General features: G+C 41.5%; 2 protein-coding genes across 3 annotated transcripts in view; one reads left to right on the top strand and one right to left on the bottom strand.

Moving 5' to 3' along the window:
- Nucleotides 1-14,181: 14,181 nt before the first annotated feature.
- MRPL51 (mitochondrial ribosomal protein L51) lies at nt 14,182-15,766 on the bottom strand. Its single transcript, XM_044229244.1, has 3 exons — nt 15,542-15,766; nt 15,347-15,457; nt 14,182-14,498 (listed from the first exon to the last, which is right to left on the bottom strand). The coding sequence occupies exons 1-3, from the start codon at nt 15,618-15,620 to the stop codon at nt 14,302-14,304; spliced, it is 387 nt and encodes a 128-aa protein (XP_044085179.1). The 5' UTR covers nt 15,621-15,766; the 3' UTR covers nt 14,182-14,301.
- An 85-nt stretch (nt 15,767-15,851) lies between these two features.
- Nucleotides 15,852-26,200, top strand: part of NCAPD2 (non-SMC condensin I complex subunit D2) — a 31,143-nt gene continuing 20,794 nt past the window's right edge. The window contains exons 1-2 of one of the 2 annotated variants that reach the window (XM_044229242.1): nt 15,852-16,521; nt 17,377-17,526. In XM_044229242.1, coding sequence (XP_044085177.1) covers nt 17,400-17,526 — 127 coding nt within the window. In that variant the 5' untranslated portion in view covers nt 15,852-16,521; nt 17,377-17,399. Of the gene's footprint in view, nt 16,601-17,376; nt 17,527-26,200 lie in introns of both variants that reach the window. The other variant, XM_044229241.1, reaches the window with a different exon arrangement.

The raw sequence follows: 26,200 nt of genomic DNA, 5'->3' as shown, positions 1-26,200 counted from the left end.
ATCACCGTCCTGCTCTCACTTTATTATTATTATTTTTTTTACAAAGATTTTATTTGAGAGAGAGAGAGCGCGCGAGTGAGTGCGCACGTGCAGGGGGAGCAGCAGGCAGAGTTGGAGAGAGAAGCAGGCTCCCTGCCGAGCAAGGAGCCTGATGCGGGACTCGATTCTGGAATTCTGGGATCATGACCTGAGCTGAAGGCAGCCGCTTAACCGACTGAGCCACCCGGGCGTCCCCCTGCTCTCACTTTAGACTATTACCCTTGCCTGGACCCACTGAGTTGTAAAACTGAACCGTTATTGTAGCTCCCGCTAAGGATAAAAAAGGTGGCAAATGAACTGATGCCACGCTTTCTTATAACTTTGATTTTTTATTTTATATTTATTCAAAGTGTAGACTTATATAGATACAGGTTTTTGTAATAGCTCACTCTAGTGCGTACATAATAAGGAAATTTAAAAAGAGTAACATGGTAACGGTATTCCCAAAACTTCATATTCAGAGCCTCACGCCTATGATTCCTTTTTTTTTTTTTTTTTTTAATACTCAGCCTTAGATGTCCATGATTGTTCACACAATGTAGTCCTCTGTGCATGCCATCAAGGGCTTTGGTGATGTAGCATTTCTTAAGAGTGTTCCTCTTCTGTCTCTAAAATTTTCTTCCAAGCCTCAGACACCCGTTTTGCACTTTTTGATTCTTCTGAGTAGGTGTGACAGTCTGGCTGATAGTTGTAATGAAATATCCCAATTTCCCAATTTAGATGTTAAAGTATAAACAAAATGCCTCCTAGAATCCAGGAAATGTATCTTTCTGATTCTAGTCTTGCCCTCCCTCATATACATCTTCTAAGAAACCACCAGGAAGATCTATCCAAATGTCACAATCCTTAAACTCTTAAACCCCACCCAGTCTCCCTTGAAGGGGCTCCTGGGTGGCTCAGTGGGTTAAGCTTTTGCCTTTGGCTCAGGTGGTCTGCTCAGGGTCCTGGGATGGAGCCCCACATACTCTGCACAGCAGGGAGCCTGCTTCCACTTCCTCCTCTCTCTCTGCCTGCCTCTCTGCCTACTTGTGATCTCTGTCTGTCAAATAAATAAATAAAATCTTAAAAAAAAAAAAGATATTTATTTATTTATTTGGCAGGGTGATAGAGAGTACAAGTACGCAGAGAGGCAGGCAGAGGGAGAGGAAGAAGCAGACTCTCTGCAGAGCAGGGAGCCCAATGTGGGGCTTGATCTCAGGACTCTGGGATCATGACCCGAGCCGAAGGCAGACCCTTAACCAATTGAGCCACCCAGGTGCCCCAAAATTAAGATGTTTTTAAACTTGTTGAAAAATAATTGTAGATTCACATAAGATGGCCTCCATCTCCCTTCACCTAGTTCCCCACAGTGGTAACAGTACAGTATTTAAACCAGGAAATTAACATTGGTACAATCCACAGAGTTTATTCATATTTCACCAGTCTTACTTACACGCATTTGTTTGTGTTTTTATGTAATATGTGTGTAGATTCCCGTAACCACCACAATCACCATATAGAACTATGACATTACAATCAGGCTCCCTTGTGCTATCCTTTTATAGCCATATCTACTCCCATCCCTAACGCTTATCAGCCACTAATTTGTTCTCCATCTTTATAACTTTATTTCAAGAATGTTACATAAATGGGATCATACAGTATGAGACCTTTTAAGATTGGCTTTTTTCCTATTTTTGCCTATGGATGTCCAATTGCTCCAGGACCACTTGTTGAAAAAGTACCCCTTCCTTCATGATGCCTTTGAAGTCCATCCAACTTATCTATCAATAGTTTTCTTGCTGAGTAGTATTCTGTGGAATGAGTGTGCCATAATTTAACTATCTACCTCACTAAAGGACAAGTGCAATTATTGGGTAGGAAAGTAATGACATGTTTAGTTTTAGAAGAATCTGCCAAACTGCTTTCCACAGTCACTTTATCAATTACCAGCAATGTATAGGGGACCCAGTTTCCCCCCATTTTCACCAACATTTGGTGTTGTCAGTAGTTTCTTTATTCTTGCCATTTTGGTAGGTCTGTAGTGATATATCATTGTAGTTTTAATTCTCATTTCTCTAGTAGATGATGATGTTGCACATGTTTTAATGTGTTTTTTGCCATCCATTTATCCTCCTTGGTGAAGGGTCTGTTCATGCCTTTTGCCCATTTTCTAATTGGGCTACCCCCTCCCTTTTTTTTTTTTTTTAAATAACTATTGAGTTTTGGAACTTCTTTATGTATTCTAGATAAAGTACTTTGTCTGATAAGTGCTTTCTCCAGGTCTGTCATTTGTCTTTTTATCCTCTTAAAGGGATCTTTTCATAGAGCAAAGGTTTTTGGTTCTGTTAGGATATAATTTATTAACTTCTCCTTCTATGGATTATCCTTTTGATGTAAAGTCTAAGAAGCTTTGCCTAGCCCTACACCCTGATGATTTTTTTCTTATTTTATTTTCTTTAAGTTGTATATTTCTATGTTTCACATGTAAGTCTGTGATCTATTTTGAGTTCATTGTTGTATAAGGTGTAAAGTTTAGGTCAGGGTTCATTTTATTGCCTATGGATGTCCACCTGGTCCAGGACGATTTGTTGAGAAAGCAAACCTTTCTCCATTGAATTGCTTTTGCACCTTTGTCAAAAACCAGTTTGGCAACAAAACCTAACAGCACACCTAAAGGAGCTGGAAAAGGAACAAAAAAGAACTTATCAAACTCAACACCCCCAAAATAAATAATCCAGTTAAGAAATAGGCCAAAGACATGAACAGACATCTCTCCAAAGAAGACGTATGAATGGCTAACAGGGGGCGCCTGGGTGGCTCAGTGGGTTAAGCCGCTGCCTTCAGCTCAGGTCATGATCCCAGAGTCCTGGGATCGAGTCCCCCATCGGGCTCTCCGCTCAGCAGGGAGCCTGCTTCCCTCTCTCTCTCTGCCTGCCTCTCCATCTACTTGTGATTTCTCTCTGTCAAATAAATAAATAAAATCTTTAAAAAAAAATAAAAAAAAATAAATGGCTAACAGATGCATGAAAAAATGCTCAACATCATTCATTATCAAAGAAATACAAATCAAAACCACAATGAGATACCACCTCACAATGATCAGAATAGCTAAAATTAACCACTCGGGGAAAAAACACAGACGTTGGGGAAGATGCAGAGAAAGGGGAAACCTCTGAAACCACTGTTGGGAATGCAAACTGGTGCAGCCTCTCTGGAAAACAGTATAGAGGTTCCTCAAGAAGTTAAAATAGAACTATCCTATAACCCAGCAATTGCACTAAGTATCCAAAGGATACAAAAATACTGATTCAAAGGGGCATGTGCACCACAATGTTTACAGCACTGCTATCAATAAGAACCAAATTATGGAAAGAGCCCAAATGATGATGTCTATCAACTGATGAATGGATAAATAAGTGGTGATACACACACACACACACACACACACACACACACACACAGAGGAATATTACTCAGCCATCAAAAAGAATGAAATCCTGCTGTTTGCAACAATATGGATGGAACTAGAGTATATTATTTTATGTGAAATAAGTCAGAGAGAGAAAAATACCATTTGATTTCACTCATATGTGGAATTTAAGAAACAAAACAGAAGAACATAGGGGAAGAGAAGGAAAAATAAAATAAGACAAAAACAGAGGGAGGAAAACAGTAAGAGACTCTGAACTATAGAGAACAAATTGAGGGTTGCTGGAAGGAAGGTGAGGGGGAATGGGCTAAATGGGCGATGGGCATTAAGGAATGCACTTGTTGGGCATCAGCTGCTTCTTTCAGCTCAGGTCACGATATCAGGGTCCAGGGATTGAGCCCCACATGAGACTCCCTGCTCAACGGGAAGTCTGCTTCTCCCTTTCCCTCTGCCCCCACCCCTGGTTCATGATCTCTCTCCTCTCCTTACTCTAATAAATAAATAAAATATTTTTAAAAAATAAGAGGAGGGCATTTAGGATGAGCACTGAATATTATATGTAAGTAAGGAATCAGTGAATTTTACTCCTGAAACCAATACTGCATTATATGTTAACCAACTTGAATTTAAATAAAAACTTGAGGGGAGCCTGGGTGGCTCAACGGGTTAAGTGTCTGCCTTCAGCTCAGGTCATGATCTCTGGGGGTCTGCAGTAGAGCCCTGCATCAGGCTCCATGCTCAGCTGGGAGTCTGTTTCTCTGTCTTCTTCTCCCTCAGTCCTTCCCCCGCAACTCATGCTTGCAAATAAATAAATAAATAATTTTTTTTCAATTTTTTAAAATAAATAGGGCGCCCGGGTGGCTCAGTGGGCTAAGCCTCTGCCTTCGGCTCAGGTCGTGATCTTGGTGTCCTAGGATCCAGCCACATAGGGCTCTGCTCAGCAGGGAGCTGCTTCCCCCTTCTCTCTGCCTGCCTCTCTACTTGTGATCTCTCTCTCTCTGTCATATAAATAAAATCTTTAAAATTCTTTAAAATAAATAAAGACTTGGAAGAAAAACATAAAAAGGTATTATTATTATTTCCCTTTAAAAAATCAGTTTGGCATATTTGTGAAAGTCTAATTCTGGGTTCTCTATTCAGTTCCACTGATCTGTGCTTCTTTTTCCTTCTGCCAATAACACACTGCCTTAATTACTATAGGTACATAGTAAGCCTTAACATCATATAGAATTATTTCTACCACTTTACTGTTCTTTTTCAGATTGTTTTAGCTATTCTAGATTTTTTGCCTTAAAAGGTTATTTTTAAATGCTTTTATGAGCTGATAAGAAAATATAGATTGTGTGACCAAAACGTAAGTTAAAGCTGGTACTCAGAGAGATATGCTAAGCACTGTAAGCTAGTTTTGCCTTATGGACTTTGCTCAAAAGTTGAATTTAGGTATGTTGATGGCCTCACTGGATGCCACTGTGGCAGAGGAGACAGAGCTCAGGGCTTTTCTAGGGTTAGAAATCTAACAGAAGTTCCCCACCATAAAGTCAGAACCCCTATATTGTCATGGAAGAGTGGATTTAAAGTATACTCACACCCACACTGCCTTAGGGAACGCCATAGAAAATTGCTTGTCTGGAACCTAGGTGCCTAGTGGAGATCTTTTACCTTTTTTTTCTTTTAAGTACTAGCAAAGAATTTATAATGCCAAGCATCGCTTTTCTGCCAAATGTTTTGTTGATCTTAAAAACAAAATGGCAAGAATTTAAATTAGTTTTAGGTTAATAGTGCCACCAAGCACCAGGCGGGAAGCAATGCATTTCTCTCCAGATGAGCTCATCATCAATCCAGGCCCTGGGGAATTTCCACAGATACAGTTCCAAGAAATGCAAATGGTGATCAAAAATTGCAAACAAATAAGGAACAAGGTTCTAAGAGCAAGAGCCAGCAGAGATAGAAATAGGAAATAAGAAAGAGTTGGAAAATGAAGCCAAATTGTCCCATGTCTGACTAATACGAGTTCAAAAAAAGAGAAAACGGGATATGAGATAAAATGAGAAAACGGGATTATAAGAGAAATACAAGAAAATTTTCCTGAATTGAACAAATCCTTCTGGATTAAATAATGTGCTGTGTGCCCAACACAAAGTAAATAGAAGCATATCAAGACACATTTTTATGAAATCAGAATGTTAGGGAAAAAGAGAAGATCCTAAAAGAATTCAAAAAAGGGTGGAAAAGGGAACAGGAATCAGAATGGCATCTCAATACAGTATTAGAAGACAGAAGACAATGTGGCAGTGCCTTTAAAATTCTGAAGAAAAATTACCATTAATCTAGAATTCCATACCAACCAAACTATCAATATAGGATAATATAAAAATAAAATAAATAAATATCAAAAAGTAGAATATAGATTTCTTTCAGCATCAAATTCTTACCTCTCTTTTCAAGTAGGTTACTAGACTATGTGCTTTGGCAAACAAGAAAGAGAAAGGCCATAGATTTAGGGAGTGGAATGCTGGATCCACACACAAAACAGATGAAAGAAAATCCTTGGAATGGTAGCTGTGCCACAGACCCAGAAACAACATGTCCTAAATAAGAATATAGAAAAAACTGCAAGAAAGTCTCCAGAGAAAAAAACTGTTAAAGTATCTGACATGTTAAATATTTGAAAAATAATATGAACAAGTATTTTTGTAGGTCTGATGATACATATGGGAAAAAAATTAGAGCTAGATACATAGAAAATTATATAAAAGAAAAAAAGGCAATTATTAATTCAAGGAAAAATAAAAAGTTAAATAAGAAATAGAAGTTACTTCACATTTATGTCAATTGATTTTCAACAAGGGTGCCAAGACTATTTAACGGAGATGGAATAATCTTTTCAACAAATGTTGCTGATACAACTGGATGTCAACATGCAAAAGAATGGATTTGTATGCCTACCTCTCACCATACACAAACATTAAATCAAAATGTATCAAAAACTTATGTTATGCCTGAGTTTTCACATCTGAGAGATCATTGAGGAGACAACACAGATGTAATCACACGAGGGTTTATTTGACAAGCTTAAGCTTTGGCCCAAGTATACCCGACACAGTGGAGTAAGGACTTGGACCCCGAACCAGATTACAGCCAAAGTTTTTAAAGGCAGAGTAGGGGTGGACTCAGCGGTGGGTGAGGACAAAGGGGGTGTTCAGAAGGGCTATCAGGGTAAAGAAGACTGTCAGGATATTGGAGGCCTGGTTATTATCAAGCCAAGGCCATTTTTCCCTCTAATGAGGCACTAATATGAAGACAGTTGGGAGTTTCCTGGTGGAATGTCACATTCCTTCTATCAAGCATCCTTGTTAGTGAGATTTAGGTTTAGAAGAAATTTAATTTTCTTTGTTGTAAATCTCTAGGACATTTGTAAACTGAGGGAGACTCCTGTCTTGCAGGATTGTGATCTCTGCAAGTTAACTATTTGTTCACATAAACTACTGAGGGGAGGGGAGCGGGTGGAGAGGGGGTGCAAGGTGCCAGCTTTTGCTTTGTCAAGATGGCTGTACTTATGTCAGGGCTAGACTCGAAGTGGGTACAGTTTTGTTTTTCTTGGCCTCCGCACTTAAATGTAAGAGCTAAAACTATAAAAGTCTTAAAAAAAACCGTAGTTATATGTCTCAAAAGTAGATATGAAAATGTTCAGTAAGCACAAGAAAAATGCTTTACATCATCACCCATCAGGGAAATGCAAATCAAAGCCAAAGTGAGATACTGCTTTATGCCCACCAGGATAACTATAGTGGAAAAAAAACAAAAACAAAAACAGATAATACCAACTGTTGCCAAGCATGTGGAGAAATTAAACCCTTATACACTGCAGGTAGAGAGGCAAAATAATGCAGCCAATTTGGGAAATAGCTGGCAATTCCTCAAACAGTTAAACAGAGTTACCATGTGACCCAGAAATTCCGCTTCTAGGTATATACATAAGAGAAATGAAAATGCCCACACAGGGGTGCCTGGGTGGCTCAGTGGGTTGAGCCTCTGCCTTTGGCTCGTGTCATGATCTCAGGGTCCTGGGATCGAGCCCCACATCGGGCTCTCTGCTCAGTAGGGAGCCTGCTTCCCCCCACCTCTCTCTCTCTGCCTGCCTCTGTGCCTACTTATGATCTCTTGATCTCTCTCTGCCAAATAAATAAATAAAATCTTTTTTTTAAATGTCCACACAAAACCTTGTCATGAATGTTCATAGGTCACATTATTCAGAATAGCCAAAAAGTTAAACAAACAAACAAAAAAAAAATCCAAATGTCCACCCACTAATAAATGGATAAATATGGTATGGTATACCCATACAATGGAATGTTATTCAGCAATAAAAAGGAATGAAGTCCTGATACATTCTACAACATGAATGAACCTTGAAAGTACTATGCTAAGTTTAAAAAACCAGTCACAAAAGATTAAATATGGTGTGATTCCATTTAGATGAAATATCCCAAATAGGCAAGAATCTATAGGGACAGAAAGTGGGTTAATGGCTGTCTGGAGCTGGGAGGGAGGGGAATTGAGGATAGCAACTAAGGAATATAGGGTTTCATTTTGGAGCAATGATGAAAATGTTCAAAAATTAAATGCGATGATGGATGTACAACCCAGCAAATATACTAAAAGCCATTGAATTGGGAAAATTATATCTCAATAAGGATACAGAGTTTTTAAATAAGAAACACAAGTTATTCCACTGTACACTAAGTAGCAAGCAATATTGATGTGGTCCTGGTAATGTAGACCTACTGATTTAAGCCAAAATCCTGAGATAACTTTGATGAAGAGGAGTGGGGGTGGGGAGACCGTAAGGAGGGAGGGGATTGAGAAGTGTAAATCTAGATTCCTGACAAGATAACTTATAGAGGCCACTGGCTTCCTTTTCCAAAATCCAATCTGGAAAATTTGTTGAAGCTATAAGGAATCATGAATTTCAAGAACTAACAACAAAAGCAGAGGAATGTGGTATGTATACTAGTAGATATATATATATACCAGTGGGATATATATATATCTAGGAGACTGAAGACTCTTGTTAGGAGTTGAATCGTGTCCTTCAAAAAATTTTAAGTTAAAGTCCCAGGGCACCAGGCTGGCTCTGTTTTTGGAGCATGTGACTCTCACTCTTGGAGTTAGGAGTTTGAGCCCCATATTCAGTGTAGAGATTACTTAAAAATAAAATCTTTTAAACAATTTTTTGTTGTTGTTGAAGTCCTAACCCTCAGTACCTCAGAATGTGATCTTATTTGGAAATAGGATTGTTGCAGATGTAATTATTAGAGATGAGGTCATATTGAAGTAGAGTGGGCCCCACTCTGGTATGACTAGTATCTTTATAAAATGGGAAAATCTGGAGACACACACACAGGGAGAATGTCATTGTAACATGAAGGCAGAGATCAAGCTCATACATTTACAAAACAAGGAACACCAAAGATTGCCCGCAAACCAGCAGAAGCTAGGAGAGAATCATCAAATAGATTTTTCCCTCATAGCCCTGAGAAGAACCAATCCTGCTGACATCTTGATCTCAGACTGCTAAGCCTCTAGAAGTGTGGAACAGTAAATTACTGTTGTTTAAGCCACCAAAGTTGTAATATTTTGTTATGGCTGCCCCAGAAAACTAATATGTACAGCTATCTTGAAGTACCTTATGTTATATACCCCAAATCAGCAACAAACATACATATATTGTACATGTATGTTACACATGATTGTGTAATAGGTGGTGAGAATATCAAAAGGTACTTGAGGGTGTGTAAAGTTTGACCTGTTAAAATAAACACTGATAAGTTTAAGAAACCAACAGGATGAAATAAATGTTTCTTAGAATATAAATCACCCTAAAAACAAAAATAGAACATTATTTTTCTGAGAGACCACATGATCTTTACTTATCCATCAAAAGATGTTTCATTTTTTAAAATTTATTTTTCCTTTACCTCCCCTCCATAGCCATAGACTTTATAAATTGTTTGATAGGAGGCCTGTGTTGCTCAGTGGGTTGGGCCTCTGTCTTGGGTTCAGGTCTCCATCTCCTTATCTGGGTGCTGGGATTGAGCCCTGCCTCAGGCTCTCTGCTCAGCAGGGAGCCTGCTTCCCCCTCTCTCTGCCTGCCTCTCTGCCAGCTTGTTATCTCTCTGTCTCTGTCAAATAAATAAATAAAAGTCTTTTAAAAAATCAAATAAATTGTTTCATATAATTCTGTGTTTTTGCAAAATATGTTATTTTTTGTTCATGTACTTTTAATTACATACATGATGTTTTAAATCTCATTGCTTCGTTTTCTCACTTAGATTTAAGTTTTAAAGATTCCTGTTTTAGACAACAAAAATCATATAATTTGTAAATGACCACAATTTGATCTCTTTTCTTTCAGTCCTCATATCCATTCTCTCTTTTCCATCCTCCCTCGATTCCTTCCTTCCTTCCTCCCTCACATCCTTCCTCGTCACTCCCTCCCTCTCTTCCTTCCATGACACTGACTAGGACCTTCAGTACTAACTTAAAGTGCAGCAGTAATAGCAGGCATCCTTGTCTTGTTGCTGATTTTTTTTGGGGGGGGGTGTGGGATGAGAGGGCAGAGGTAGAGGGAGAGAATCTTTATTTTTTTTTTAAGATTTTATTTATTTATTTGACAGACAGAGATCACAAGCATGCAGAGAGGCAGGCAGAGAGAGAGGAGGAAGCAAGCTCCGCTCTGAGCAGAGAGCCTGATGTGGGGCTCGATCCCAGGACCCTGAGATCATGATCTGAGCTAAAGGCAGAGGATTTAACCCACTGAGCCACCCAGGCGCCCAGAGAGAGAGAATCTTAAGCAGGCTCCGTGTCCAGCATGGAGGCTGAGATGAGCCTCCATCTCACGACCCTGAGATCATGACCTAAGCCAAAATCAAGAGTCAGACACTTAACTGCTGAGCCACCCAGGTGCCCCTTGTTGCTGATCTTAAAGTGAATACTTGTCCATTAAATATTTGTTGCTGATCTCTGTATATAATCTTTGCCAAGTTAAGTTCTGTTTCTAGTTTACAGGCTTTTTAAAATATGAGTTGAATCTTTAAACTCCCTTTTCTGTATCAACTAAGATAATCATGGAGGGCTAAAGCTTCATCTTTCATAACAGGAGCTAATAAAGTCTAAAGCTGGTAAATCATAAAGAGCAGTAGGGCATATTATTTCAAGTTATGATAATAAATACCAGAATAATTCAAAGAAGTGAAAGCCCTTGGGTTAACTGGATGATGAACATTAGCGAGGGCACATGATGTAATGAGCACTGGGTATTATTTAACACTGATGAATCACTGAATTCTACCTCTGAAACTAATAATATACTATACATTAATTAATTGAATTTAAATTTTTAAAAAAGTGAAAGCATTTCATTTGAGAAAGGTAGTTTGGAGGGTAGATGGGTGAAGTAGGGGACTGATGTTTTTGTCCATTTCCCCCCCTCCCTTTTTAAGTAGGCTCCATGCAGGGCTTGAACTCACTACCTTGAGAATCAGACAAGAGTTGAGATCAAGTGTCAGACACATAACCAACTGAGCCATCCAGATGCCCCATTTTCCCTTCTTTTTGATTAACTATATGCATGTATTACCTTTATTTTAAAGATAAAGCTTAATTTAGGAATAAATCAAGTCTCCTACCCCATCTTAAAAATTGAGATATAATTCGTATCCCATATAATCCACTCATTTGGTATACAGTGATTTTAAGTGTATTCACAAGGTTGTGCAACCATTACTGCTAACTCCAGAACATTTTTATCATCCCAAAAAAGACCTTATACCTGTCAGCAGTCATCTCTCATTCATCATCCCTTACCCTGTCCCTTGGCAACAACTATTCTACTTTCTGTCTCTGTGGATTTGCCTATTCTGGACATTTCATATAGTCTTTTATGACTGCCTTCTTTGATCTCCCATAGTGTTTTCAGGGTTCATCCATGTTGTTGTATGTATCAATAACTCATTCTTTTTTATGGCTGAATGATACTCCATTGTGTGGATATACATTTTAAAAAAGATTTTATTTATCTGAGAGAGAGACAAGCAGAATGAGAGGCATAGGGAGAGAAAGAAGCAGACTCCTCGATGAGTGTGGGACCCAACATAGGGCTCCACCCCAGGATCTTGAGATCATGACCTGAGCTGAAGTCAGACTCCCAACCAACTGAGCCACCTACATATCCACCCCCCATTTTCTTTATTCATCAGTTGATAGAAATTTGGGTTCTTTCTTTTTTGGCTGTTTTGAATAACAATGCTATGAACATTTGTGTACCAGTTTTTGTATGAACATGTTTTCATTTCTGTTGTGTATATACCCAACAGGTGTGGAATTGCTGGGTCATATGCACCATTGAGCATTCTTCTTTTTCCTGCTTGAAACTCTCTACCACTTCTTCCACTTCTTTCTCCCCTTACTGAAACCCTGTCCTCTTCTAGGAAACCTCTCCTGATTAGGCCAAATACAATCTCTTATCTAGCTCATTGATCTCCATGTCAGAAGTTTCCAAACATGGCTAATGAAAATTACCTGAGGGATTTCAATCAGAATTATTGAAAACGAGAGGAGTAATACTTTGAATAAGTAAATAACTGGAAACAATCTAACTAGCTATCAAAATGGAACTACTAATACATTATGGTATAAATGTGAGGATATAAAACAATATCCAAGTTATACTAAGTAAATAAGAAAGGTACAGAATAGTAGTATGGAATGTTACTCTTCTCAAAGGACTTATATAGTTAATATAAGCTTGAACATGCACGCTGTATGTCCAAAGGACTAAAAAGAATCTTTTAAGAATGGTTGCCTCTGGGAAAAAAGAGTAGTCACCTCCGTGAAGGAGCACAAAAACAGTCTGTGAGAAACTTTTCACTTGATTACACTTCAGTAATTCTAAATTTTACATCATATATAGGATACATTTTTAAAATGTGTCTTAAAAAAACAACACATAGGGACGCCTGGGTGGCTGTTGGTTGAGCAGCTGCCTTCAGCTCAGGTCATGATCCCGGCGTCCTGGGATCGAGTCCCACATCGGGTTCCTTGCTTGGCAGGGAGCCTGCTTCTCCCTCTGCCTCTTCCTGCCACTCTGTCTGCCTGTGCTCACTCTCACTCCTCTCTCTCTGACAAATAAATAAAATCTTAAAAAAAAGAAAAAAAAACAACACATAGATGTGCAAGACTCAGCTCAACTCTACAGATCACAAATCTTTGGAGGCAGGGACCAGGCTTTTGAAATTGTGAAACTACCAAGATGATTCTGACGATCAGTCAGGCTTAGGATGTAAACCATTTATATGGTACTTAATGCCTCAGAATGAAGTGTACATGTGAGAATAAATCTTTTTTTTTTTTTAAGATTTTATTTATTTATTTGGCAGAGAGAGATTATAAGTAGGCAGAGAGGCAGGCAGAGAGAGAGAGGAGGAAGCAGGCTCCCTGCTGAGCAGAGAGCCCGATGTGGGACTCGATCCCAGGACCCTGAGATCATGACCTGAGCCGAAGGCAGCGGCTTAACCCACTGAGCCACCCAGGCGCCCCTGTGAGAATAAATCTTTATTCCCTAACTAGAAAAGCTATTTTCTATTTACAAAATATTTTACAAAAGCTATATTCTATTTACTATTTATTTTCTGTTTAATATTATCTATTACATTTTGTTCTTCCTATAGAAGAGGTACCCAATATTTTTGATGAGAATAATGCAGAAGCATAATCCCATCTGTTACATTCCCACCAGTGTGAAAGTGTTTTTAAAAACACATTTAAGGGACGCCTGGGTGGCGCAGTTGGTTGGACGACTGCCTCCGGCTCAGGGCGTGATCCTGGAGTCCCGGGATCGAGTCCCACATCGGGCTCCCAGCTCCATGGGGAGTCTGCTTCGCTCTCTGACCTTCTCCTCGCTCATGCTCTCTCTCACTGTCTCTCTCTCTCAAATAAATAAAATAAATCTTAAAAAAAAAAAAATTTATAAAAATAAAAAAATAAAAATACATTTAACATAACAGAATTATGAGGTAATCAAAAGTTACCATTTTCAGTACATGAAGGGCTAAATGTCAAAAAGTGCCAACAATAATTTTTTTTTTTAAAGATTTTATTTATTTATTTGACAGAGAGAGATCACAAGTAGACAGAGCGGCAGGCAGAGAGAGAGAGAGAGAGAGAGGGAAGCAGGCTCCCTGCTGAGCAGAGAGCCCGATGCGGGACTCGATCCCAGGACCCTGAGATCATGACCTGAGCCGAAGGCAGTGGCTTAACCCACCGAGCCACCCAGGCGCCCCCAACAATAATTTTTATTTTTGGGGGCGCCTGGGTGGCTCAGTGGGTTAAGCCTCTGCCTTTGGCTCAGGTCATGATCTCAGGGTCCTGGAATCGAGTCCCACATCGGGTTCTCTGCTCGGCGGGAAGCCTGCTTCCTCCTCTATCTCTCTCTCTCTCTGCTTGCCTCTCTGCCTACTTGTGATCTATCTCTGTCAAATAAATTTTAAAAATCTTTAAAAATAATAATAATAATTTTTATTTTTTAAAAGCTATAGGTATGGCTAGTCTGCAGAGGGCAGGTGGTTAAGTCCAAACCTAAGACTATAAGACTTATGGATGAGTCAGACTTCATAGTCTACATGAATGAGTAAAAGTTCAACTAGAGTAAAATAAAGTATGAGGATAACAGATTCCAAAGAAGCCCCATTTTATTACAGAGAGCATACAAATTCCTTTCCTTATAAGGAAAAGTACTGTTCCCCTTCTCTGTGTTACAGATGTGCCTCTTACACAGTTCCCAGGTTTCTCTTCTACCGATACTTTCCATGCCGATTAAAGTGTTTGTAGAGGTAACTGATGCGCTTATTAAGGTTGTGCAGGTCATCAAGGAACATCCTGTTTCCAACCATTCTCTTCTTTCGGATACAACGTTGTAATTCGTTCCCCTTCCAGCCTCGAAGCCATCTGGGGCCCTTGATCAGTTCTTTGGGGTGCCTTTCAAAGTCTCCTGTGTAATATGAGAGAGGGTATTAGTTCCAAGACAAGAGGGAAGCCAGCCTCCACCCACTAAGCCTTCAGCACAGAGTTGCCATTTCCCTGACCTACACCTATAGACAAGACACATTCCACCATATGATCAAGAGCATAGCGCTGGGCGCCTGGGTGGCTCAGTGGGTTAATAAGCCTCTGCCTTCCGCTCAGGTCATGGTCTCAGGGTCCTGGCATCCAGCCCCCCATCGCATAGCACTCTCTGCTCAGCAGGGAGCCTGCTCCCCACGCCACCTTCACCCCGCCACTCTCTCTCTCTCTGCCTGCCTCTCTGTCTGCTTGTGATCTCTCTGTCAAATAAATAAGTGAAATCTTAATTAAAAAAAAAAAATGGGGCGCCTGGGTGGCTCAGTGGTTAAGCCGCTGCCTTCGGCTCAGGTCATGATCTCAGAGTCCTGGGATCGAGTTCCGCATCAGGCTCTCTGCTCAGCAGGGAGCCTGCTTCCCTCTCTCTCTCTGCCTGCCTCTCTGCCTACTTGTGATCTCTGTCTGTCAAATAAATAAATAAAATCTTTAAAAAAAAAAAAAAAGGCACAGTCTCTGGAGCCAGTCTGTTCAGGTTGCTGGGGGTTCAAATTTTGCCATTTACTAGCTTTGGGAAAATCACACACTGTCTCTGTGCCTCAGGTTCCTTGCTGTAAAGTGAAAAAGTTATTCTAAGAAGTAACAGCACCGTACACAATGTAAATAGACACGCACGTGTCTACTCTTACTATTGAGCATGGTACCGTTCCTACACTGGTCCAAAAAAAGTCTTTAAGGTACAACTGCCATTCTGAGATTCTATGCCGCAGAGTCACGTCTTACCCAGAATCCCGATGTTGTCATACACCCCGAACATGGCCCTTTTCTCGTTCCAACGATCAACCACTTTGGGAGGAGGAAGGGTGAGCCTTACATGGAACATTCTAGGAATACCTAGGGATGGGGAAGAAACGGAATGAATATGAGCTGCTTACAAAACAAGCAGTTCTCGGGCATTTTTCTGTATGAGTCACTTACCCAGAGAGAAGCTTCTGCAGGCCAAGGGCACCCGGCCCCATAGGACCCTTCCTGCCCCCAAAGAGAGGCTCCCTGCCATTGCTCTCGTCTCTCCCCGACAACAGCGCAGCGTCGCACGTGGCCTTCAAAGAGATGACAGGGACCTTCCCCACTAGCGTCAGAGGGCACTAGACGGAGGGAGCCATCTTGGGCCTCACCCCGCCTCGGCCCCTCCTTCCCCAGCCATAGGCCCCGCCCTCCTGGTTCCGAAGTACAAACCTGGACAGTTTAAACTCCCGCCCCGCCCCTCCCCAGTGCTTCCGGTTCGCCCGCAGAAGTCTGGGAGCGTCAGAACCACGGAGCCGCTCGTCTCGTGGTTGCCTGGGAGACCCCCGAACCGAATTTCAAGAAAATTCTCCCTGTCCAGGGTCGTCCCTCAACTGTGAGGGAGATGAAGGTGCAGACCCTGGAACCCCGAGCTTCCTTTTTCTGTGCCTCACAGCAGTTTTGGGCTGTAGCTGTTTTTATTACCCCTTTTCTACTGGAGAGGAAATGTAAGGCTCAGAGAGTGAAGTGACCTGCTGGACGTCACACAGCGGAGGCGATGGCGGAACGTGGACTATTGCCTAAGCCTTCTAAACTCCCGGCTTGGACTTGCCTTCTGTCCTGGGGGGGATGACTGAGTGAGCCCTAGCCCAGGGACGCTACCAATTCCCGGTTAGAAGCGGAGGAGAACCTGGCAGCCGCCAGGCGAGGGGAACGGACGCTGGATCCAGACCCCGCCCCTCCGTCCGCAACGCGGTCCGGCTTCCCGCCTCCTGCGGAGTGATTGGCCGGTTTCTGCAGTGAGTGTTGCGATTGGCCTCCTAACGGCAGTTGAGATTTGAACTCCACGTTTGTGGCTTTGCCCGCGCGGCGCCTGGCTCTGAGGCGGGTTTTTGCCTCCTGCTACCGGGGATTGGCCGGTTTCTCTGCCCGCTCGAGAGCTGCGGTACCGATTGGTGCGTATTGTGCACTCCGTCTTTTTCCCTTCGTTTCGCCTCGCGACCTGAGTCGGAGGAGCGACGGCTGAGTTCTGAGGTGTGGTATTAATGGGCGGCGGGGAATGAGAGACTGGGCATGTTGGGCTCGGGGCAGTATGACGCGGTATTAGACCGGGTAGGAGAGGCGGGAAGTTCCGTGCGTATATCCTTGGGGTAAGATGTAGTAGAAACAGTACGTTTTACAGATCCGCTACGGAATATGGGCAAATCGCCTAGCTTTCTAAGCTTCAATTTCCTCATCTGTAAATTGGGCTATATTACTATGCATTCCTTGATATTAGTATTTGGAGAACTAGATCAGGTATGATGTATTCAAATAGCCCACCAAGTAGGTGACACATTGTAAACAAATATGTATTAAATGTTAATACTCCTATTCTGGGGCGAGGGCACCCACTAACCCATGCTGGCCCACTGTCCTGGCCTCGGGTGAGACGGTCTTTGTGTTAAACTTTGTCCATAACAACGGAAATAATAATGCTTGATGCATTGATACACCACTTTACAGCTCTGTAAACATTTTCATAGCCCTTGACTCATTTGATCCTCAGAGCAACTTTGTAAAATAATCAGAGATAAGTAACTCCATTTTGCAGATGCGGTTCACCGAGTTATGTGACATGACCAAGTGGCAGAGTCACAACTAGAATTAGATTCTAGTCCAGGGTTGATCTCACATCTTCTGAAGTAATGTTACCAGCTTGATAGAAGTTTGATATAAGCATCATATATTGAAGGGGCAGGAATAACAGAACCAGATAAAAAGACAGGTCTTAGATATAAACCCTAACCTATTTGCTGTTTGGGTTACAGCCCTGTGAGCCAGTGGGAGAAAGATGTCTCCCCAACTGTGTGAGTTCCGTCTGCCTCTATCCCCCGAGGAGTTGTTGAAAAGTGGAGGGGTGAATCAGTATGTTGTGCAAGAGATATTGTCCATCAGAAATCTTCCATCGCAGCTTAGAGGTAAGACCCCATGCTGCTACTGTGCCTAGCACTTCAAAACAACCATCCCACATGTAATTATATTGTCTGTCTGCTCCACTAAGCTCCATGTGACAAAGAACATGTCTTTCCTAGTCACTGTTTTTTCCTAGCATTGTTTGGGATGTATAATTACATGAAGAATGTACACATTGACTTCCTTTTCTCAATTATTCAATAAACAGTCTGGGTGTATGTGGCTACTCTTTGGACAAAAACTTATTTTTAATCTTTATCTCTTATCATACGCCAAAATTAAGTTTGGGTGGATTTAAAGGTTATAGGAGAAGGTAGCTTTCTCAGAATGAGTGGGACTTGATCTGACCTGTTTTAGGTAAAAAATTTTTAAAGTCTAGACCTCTTGTTTCCAAGAGTGTAGTAATGGGGGAAAACAAACACATACAGCTGCAACACCGAACAGTATATGTACAATGCAGTTATCCATTGAAGCCTAGAGCTGAACAAGGCGATTTATATGTTATCAGTGAGCCTATTAGCGAGTTATCAGGACCCTGGGATCTGACCTGAGCCAGAAGCCAACTGAGCCACCCAGGTGTCCCAGTGCATCATTTTTTAAATAGATAATCACTATTAGAGTTTTGTTGTTGTTGTTTTTATAACAGTTCCATTGCTTTTGGTGTCTAGAACCCTAACTATAAGTTATACAAGAACAAATTGTTTAATTTGTTGAACAGGTATTTACTGATGATGCACTGTGTGCCAGGCAGGCACTTTTCTGGGTACTGGAGATACAAGAGTGAACAAAACATACAAGTTGAAAAGTTCTTTCTCTCAATGTTCTCAACAAGGAATAAATAAGTATGGGATTTGTCAGATGGTTGAAAGTGCCAGGGAGAAATATAAGCAAGATAAACAAGACATGATGTGACACCAGGGGAATCGGTAGCTCAGTTGTTAAGCATCTGCTTTTGGTTAAGGTCATGATCCCAGGGTCCTGGGATCAAGTCCTGCATCAAGCTCCTTGCTTGATGGGGAGCCTGCGTCTCCCTCTCTCTCTGCTGCTTCCCCTGTTTGTACGCTCTCTCACTCTCTCTGTCAAATAAATAAATAAAATCTTAAAAAAAAAAAAAAAGGGTGTGGCAGAGTAGGAACTGCATTTTATGTTGGATGATCAGAGAAGGATTTCTGATAGGTGACATTCAAGCAGAGGCCTTAAAAGTGAAGAAGTAGGGGTGCCTGGGTGGCTCAGTGGGTTAAAGCCTCTGCCTTCGGCTCAGGTCATGATCTCAGGGTCCTGGGATTGGGCCCCGCATCGGGCTCTCTGCTCAGAGGGGAGCCTGCTTCCCTCCTCTCTCTCTGCCTGCCTCTCTGCCTATTTGTGATCTTTGTCTGTCAAATAAATAAATAAAATCTTTAAAAAAAAAAAAAAAAGTGAAGCAGTGAACTATGCCAATTCTCACAGGCATTCTAAGCAGAGACAAAAGCCAGTGCTGGGGATCTGAGGTGGGAAAATGGCAATCTGGTTGGAGTGGAATAAGCTAGGGCAAAAGAGGTCAGGTGAGAAGTGATCCAGATTCCTCTATAGTCATGCTCCTCCAAGTGTGGTCTTCAGACTCGCAACATTAGAATCATGATTTAGGAACTTATCAGAAATCCAAGCTCTAACTCAGAACTGCTGAATCAGAAAATCAATTTTTTTTTTTTTTTAAAGATTTTATTTATTTATTTGACAGAGCGAGATCACAAGCAGGCAGAGAGGCAGGCAGAGAGAGAGGAGGAAGCAGGCTCCCTGCTGAGCAGAGAGCCCGATGTGGGCCTCGATCCCAGGACCCTGAGATCATGACCTGAGCCGAAGGCAGCGGCTTAACCACTGAGCCACCCAGGCGCCCAGAAAATCAATTTTTTAAGATACCTACGTAATTCAGATGCACATTTAAGTTGGAGAAGTACTAATCTAGAGTCTTACAGGTCGTGTTAAGGATTTAGCTTCACTGTGAATGAGTTTGAAAGCCATTGGGTTTTGAGCAGAAGAGTGACATGGTCTGACATTTTAAAAATATCACTGTTGGGGGACGCCTGAGTCTCGGTTAAGCAGCTGCCTTCGGCTCGGGTCATGATCCCAGCGTCCTGGGATCACGTCCCACATCGGGCTCCTTGCTCAGCGGGGAGCCTGCTTCTCCCTCTGCCTCTGCCTGCCATTCTGTCTGCCTGTGCTTTCTCTCTCCCCCTCTCTCTCTCTGATAAATAAATAAAATCTTAAAAAAAAAAAAAAATCACTGTTGGAGTGCCTGGGTGGCTCAGTGGGTTAAAGCCTCTGCCTTTGACTCAGGTCATGATCTCAAGGTCCTGGGATCGAGCCCCTGCATTGGGCTCCCTGCTCAGCAGGGAGCCTGCTTCCCCCATCCCCCGCCTGCCTCTCTGCCTACTTTTGATCTCTGTCAAATAAATTAAGTAAATAAAAGTTTTTTAAAAGAATATCACTGTTGTTTTGAATAGAGAGTGTGAGTGGTAAGGGAAGAAGGGGGGAAACTGATTGCAAGACTAATACAGTAGTACCAGGTTGCTTGCCTGGGTGATAGCAGTGGAGGTGATTATAAAAAATTAGGTACTGGGGCGCCTGGGTGGCTCAGTGGGTTAAGCCGCTGCCTTCGGCTCAGGTCATGATCTCAGGGTCCTGGGATCGAGTCCTGCATCGGGCTCTCTGCTCAGCAGGGAGCCTGCTTCCTCCTCTCTCTCTCTCTCTGCCTGCCTCTCTGCCTACTTGTGATCTCTCTCTCTGTCAAGTAAATAAATAAAATCTTTAAAAAAAAAAAAATTAGGTACTGAACAGATGTTGAAAGTCGAGCAAACAAGACTATTAATGGATTGGCTTGAATTTATAGGGTTAGAAAAAGAAGAATCTAGCATGACAGGGCTTTTGGAAGAATGGCGATGCTATTTACTGAAATGGAGAAGAATATAAGAGGAACAGGTTTATTTACTTTTTTTAAAGATTCTTATTTATTTGAGAGACAGAGAGAACAAGTGGGAGGAGGAGCAGAGGGAGAAGCAGACTCCCTGCAGAGCAGGAAGCCTGATGTGGGACTGGATCCTAGGACCCTGGGATCATGACCTGAGCTGAAGGCAGATGCTTAACTGACTGAGGCACCCAGGCGCCTGAGAGGAGCAGGTTTAGTCTATTGGTTGTAGAGTTCTGGAGTTGGGGGGAGACATGCCATCTGCAGGTATATATTTGGGGTCTGATATTGAGCATGTAGAGGACATTTAAAGCAAGAAACTTGAATGTAGACAGAGATGAAAAGCAGCTTAAAAACATAAGATCTGAGACAGTCCAATATGTAGAAGCTGGGAAGATGAGAAGAAAGCAATAGGAGACACTAACAGCCAGTCATTGAGGGAGAAAGTGAACAGAGGTGCTACCTGGAGGCTAAATGATGAGACTATTTCAGAAAGAAAGGGAGAGCTTGGGACTTCTGGGTGGCTCAGTGGGTTAAAGCCTCTGCCTTTGGCTCAGGTCATGATCCCAGGGTCCTGGATCGAGCCCTGCATTGGGCTCTCTGCTTAACAGGGAGCTTGCTTCCCCCCCACACACACCCTCTGCCTGCCTCTCTGCCTGATGTGATCTCTGTCAAATAAATAAAATCTTTAAAAAAAAAAAAAAAGAAAAGAAAGAAAGAAAGGGAGAGCTTATCTGCAAATTAATGACTGGATTTTGCAATGTGGCTATTGCAGTGTTGGGGAAGGCGGTTTCAGAGGAGTGATGGGGCAAAAGCCTAAATGAAAGAGTTTTATGTGAAAATGGGAGGACAGTTTAGATAACTCTGGTTGTTTTGCTTTAATGTGGAACAGAGAAATGGAGTAGTAGTAGATGGGGAGATAGAATTGAGGGAGGATTTTTTGGTAAGATGGGTGGCATTACATGTGTGTGTGCTGAATGAAAGCACTCAGAGAAAGAAATGTTGATGATGCAGGAGGGGAAGAGGATGAGCGTTGGGGCAGTATCTGTAGTAGGTGACAGAGTGTGGGATCCGGTGCACAGTGGGAGGAGATGTTTTTATTAGAGCATGGGACAGTTTATCCGTAGCAGCAGAAGAAAAGACAGGGTACACGAGCACAGATGCAGATAGTGCAGGAAGATACAGATCTCAGGGCAACTGGAAATTCTCTTCTGTGTGATTCTGTTTTTTTCCTGAAATAGGAGTGAACCCTCTAACTGGAAGGGAGCTGGGAAAGAAGTTCTTGATCTTCTGAGCAGAGGAAAGATAGGAAATAATTGCCTAGAGGAAAGTGAGTAGGCCTGGGAATTTGTAATAGGCTTAGCAAGAAGTACTAAGGGTCCACTTGAGATTGATGGTCGTGAGTTTAAAGTGAGAATAGGCAGCATGATTGTGTATTTTTGTCAAGCCATTTTTATTTGTGTGGTTACACGAATGGAGTAAACAGTCAGTTGTATTTAATCCAGATTTGCCAAGGGAATAAACATGTTGTGAATTTTGGGGGCCCTGGGGCGGGGGGAGCATGAGCGAGGGGAGGAGCAGAGGGAAAAGCACACTCCCCACTGAGCAGGGAGCCTGACACAGGACTGGATCCCAGGACTTTGGGATCATGACCTGAGCCAAAAGCAGATGCTTAACCAACTGATAGCTCACCCAGGTGCCTGGTGTTGTGAATTTTAATAGAAAAAATTAGACCATAATGTCTAACAATAGGGGCACCTGGCTGAGTCAGTAGAGCATATGACTCTTGATCTCAGGGTCATGAGTTCAAGCCCCATGTTGGGCATGAAACCTACTTAAAAAAAAGAAAGAAAGAAACCACAATGCCTAACAATAGAAGAATAGTAAGTTAATTAAGATACATGCATTCAGTGGAATATTATGTGACCATTAAAAATTATTTACAAAGGTTTTATGATATGCTTATTGTAATATTAAATTTTAAAAAGCAGAACAGAGAAATATGTGATATGGCCTCAAGCAGAAATACTGTGCATACAATATAGATAGATATGTGTGCTTAATATTGTTCTGATTTCTTCACGGGGATTATCTCAACCTTTACCATCCTGAAAAGCCCAGAAGTGTGATCTTCTATTACACGCAATTTAGAGAAGAGGAAACAGACTTAGTAAGCTAAGTAGCTTGGCGTGGTAAATGTTCAAGCCAAATGTAAACCTTGACTAGTCTAGATCAGATCTAGACTAGATCAGTGGCTAATGCTTCAAAGAATTAGAGATATATGGACCAAGAAAATCGCTGGTTGTAATGAAAAATGGGTAGTTGGGGGGCACCTGGGTGGCTCAGTGGGTTAAAGCCTCTGCCTTCAGCTCTGGTCATGATCCCAGGGTCCTGGGATCAAGCCCCGCATCGGGCTCTGCTCAGCAGGTAGCCTGCTTCCCTTCCTCTCTCTGCCTGCCTCTCTGCCTACTTGTGATCTCTGTCTGTCAAATAAATAAATAAAATCTTTAAAAAAAAAAAAAGAAAGAAAGAAAAAGAAAAATGGGTAGTTGGTAATCTTTGAGAAGAAGAGTTATTAGATTGGTAAATCTCAGAAACAGATTTCAGGAAATTGAAAGAGGAGACACAATTTAAAAGGGATATGATAGTAAGGTCAAATGAAAGGTATTGAGCATATTCGTTTTATTTATTTTAAAGGGAGGCCTGAGCCTGTTGTCAGGATAAGAGCATATCCTCAACAGGGTAAAAGCAAAGGTGAAAAAGAGGAGATAAATCTTTGGGGCAGTGAGACACATTACTTTTAGATGAGAGAAACTTTTTTGCCTGAGACTCAAGCAAAGAATGGGAAGATGTTGATAGAGGGGCTTGTTGACAGGGGAGCAGGATAAGTGAGAACCTGTGCTTTGGGTTTTGTTCTTTTTGATGAAGTGGAAAACCGTCATCTACTAAATTCAGGGAGGTGTAGGGTAAGAAGTATAAAGGAAGAGGAGAATGTGTTATGATTATAGAGCTAGGGAGGCTGTAAGAACTGGAGGAATAAGACAGATTATTTAAAAATTACAGGAAAAGAAAAAAATAATAAATAAATAAAAATTACAGAAAAGGGGCTTGTGGGTGGGTCAGATGGTTAAACATCACCTTCAGCTCAGGTCATGATTCCAGGGTCCTGGGATCAAGCCCCACATCAGGCTTCCTGCTCAGTGTGGAGTCTGCTTCTCCTTCTCCCTCTCCCTGCTTGTGCGCTATCCCTGTCAAATAAATAAAATCTTTAAAAAAAAAAAAATCACAGTGTATTTATATGTAGTTGGACGTCCTAACACTACAGTGAATCAGGTCAGTGACAGCACGATACTTAGAGTACAAGATTCTGGTTCTACTTTCAAGGCAAAACAATTTGGTATTGGAGAAAAGGTGAATTCTTTCTTCCCCTTCCTCAGAAAGAGCTTGGTGTACAACTTGGTTCAAAACCTAATTCCAGGGATGCCTGGGTGGCTCAGTTGGTTAAGCCGCTGCCTTCGGCTCTGGTCATGATCCCAAGGTCCTGGGATCGAGTCCCGCATCGGGCTCCTTGCTTGGCAGGGAGCCTGCTTCTCTTCCTGCCTCTGCCTGCCTCTCTGTCTGCCTGTGTGTACTCTCTCTCTCTATCTCTGGCAAATAAATAAAATCTTTAAAAAAAAAAATACCTAATTCCCATACTGCCTTGCCACTCTTACATGTTGTAAGACATAATACGACTCTACTCCCCTTGATACTGAAGTATTTATCTAGAAACAATACGATCAGGATGAAAAGAGCACTGGACCTGAGAATCAAAAGACCCTGTGTTTTCAAAATGTGGTAACAAGTGCCACTTTCCTAAGGGGCATGGGAGAAGAATGAGGCACCAACAAGTCACCTGTAAGAGAGAGGGAGCAGGGGAAGACAGCTGGAAGCCCTGTAGCTGGAGCAACTCCTCAGTCTGGCATTTATTAGATACAAGGTAACGACAAAGGAGAAGAAAAGAAGGTTATACAATAGCCATAGGCCTAGTAGGGAAACAAGAAGGAATGTGAGTCCTGTATTGGTTACAAGTCTTAGAGGTAAACAAGAAAAGGAGTAAGGTGCGTCTGGTCCAGCAGCCTGGATTTGTAGTTGAGCAGATGCACTTAAAGGGATTACCTTAACAGGAGGCTTTCTCTGACCTATGGGAGACTACTAAAAATGGAAGCAGGACAGCCTTCTGCCGTGAATAGGGCAGGGATTCCCAGCTGCTTGGCTTCCACTGACATGTATCATCCTCTCCACCAAAGGCCTGCTGCTAGTACAGGTTTTTCTCAGGGTCATCTTTAAGCATGCTTGCATGACCAGTACAACTCTTCATTAGTTATATTTTAAGCAGTATATTATTCTGAGGGACAATTACAAACAAGTATGTTACAAGTGTCTGACATAATCACATTACAAAGTAGGGAAGAAAAGAACTAACCTACATAACTGAAGACCAGTAGTAGTTTGACTATATACTCTGGAAAGAAGAACTTAACACAATTATTATAATCTAAGTTAATAAATTTTTTATAAGTGTTTAGGTTAGCAATTCTGAAATTCTTTTATATTTATACCAGGATTAAGGAAATATGTAAATGAACTCAAGTTCTTAATATATACACAAATAAAAATAGATATGGGGGATATGTATATACACACACATGCCTCCTATTCTCTGCTGAGAGGGCCTAAAAACTATGATACTCCAATAGCAGTAGGCCTAACTAGTGCCTCAAACTTGGTTCCTAGATGTCAGACTTCCATAAAAGAAACCAGGACTCTACTGAGAATGGTTGATTCCAAGACTGGGCCAGGGAAAGTACCAGATGAGCCTGAAACATCTTATAGTACAAGAAACTGGGAGAGTGAAAGTGAAGGGAGCATGTTGAAAGGACACAAGTCAAGTTGAAGGAACTCCCAGTGGTCAAATATGGGATAATCTGAGCAACAAAATAGATAGTAGGAGGAATGGATTAAAACAGAATAAAAGAAATATCCATGAGTCTACTCTGATTTGAATAAATAATTGAGGGGGAAGGGACAGCTCATCCTTCGAGTGGCATTCCAATTAGTAAGTGTAGAAGGAATGATGGAGAAAGAAAAATCAGCATACAGGGGCACCAGGCTGGCCCAGTTGGGAGAGCATACAACTCTTGATCTTGGGGTTGTGAGTTCAAACCCCATATTAGGTGTAGAGCTTACATAAAAATAAAATCTTTTAAAGAGAAAGAAAAAAGACAAATTACCATATAGTAAATACCTCAGTAATAATTATGGCTGGCAAGAATCATGGACCGATGCCTAAAATAGTGGGCAAAATGTGATGAGAGACAAGATATTTGCACAGTTTCAAAGTATCTCTCCACAAGATACTTAATTACTGCAAAGGGGGGAAAATAGTAACTACAGAGGAGATAACCTGGCAAACACTGCCAAGGGGTCAAAGTTAACATAGTAATAAGGGTTTGATATCATGTATTTCTTGGTAGAATGCATTGAAAGGACCCAACCTCGCTTTTGCATTCATCTTGCCAAAAATGCATAACCTCAGTCTAATCATGAGAAAATAGTAAACAATCCCAGACGGAGGGACATTCTATAGAATAACTGACTAGCATACTTCGAAAGTGTCAAGACTTTGAAAAACATGGGAGGAGACTGAGGAAACATGACCAATAAATGCTCTGTGGGATCCTGGGTGGGATTCTGGA

This window comes from Neovison vison, chromosome 12 (genome assembly GCF_020171115.1).
Source record: "Neovison vison isolate M4711 chromosome 12, ASM_NN_V1, whole genome shotgun sequence".
Lineage (NCBI taxonomy): Eukaryota > Metazoa > Chordata > Mammalia > Carnivora > Mustelidae > Neogale > Neogale vison.
Note: the sequence above shows the minus strand (reverse complement) of the source record. Positions and strands in the feature narration are given on the sequence as shown.

Bases quoted from the DNA above. Each gene is read 5' to 3' on its own strand.
- MRPL51 (XM_044229244.1), bottom strand. From the start codon at position 15,620: ATGGCAGGGAGCCTCTCTTTGGGGGCAGGAAGGGTCCTATGGGGCCGG. The intron at 15,458-15,541 runs GTAAGTGACTCA...CCCCATCCCTAG, and splicing joins CTGCAGAAGCTTCTCTCTGG to GTATTCCTAGAATGTTCCAT. The intron at 14,499-15,346 runs GTAAGACGTGAC...CATATTACACAG, and splicing joins TGACAACATCGGGATTCTGG to GAGACTTTGAAAGGCACCCC.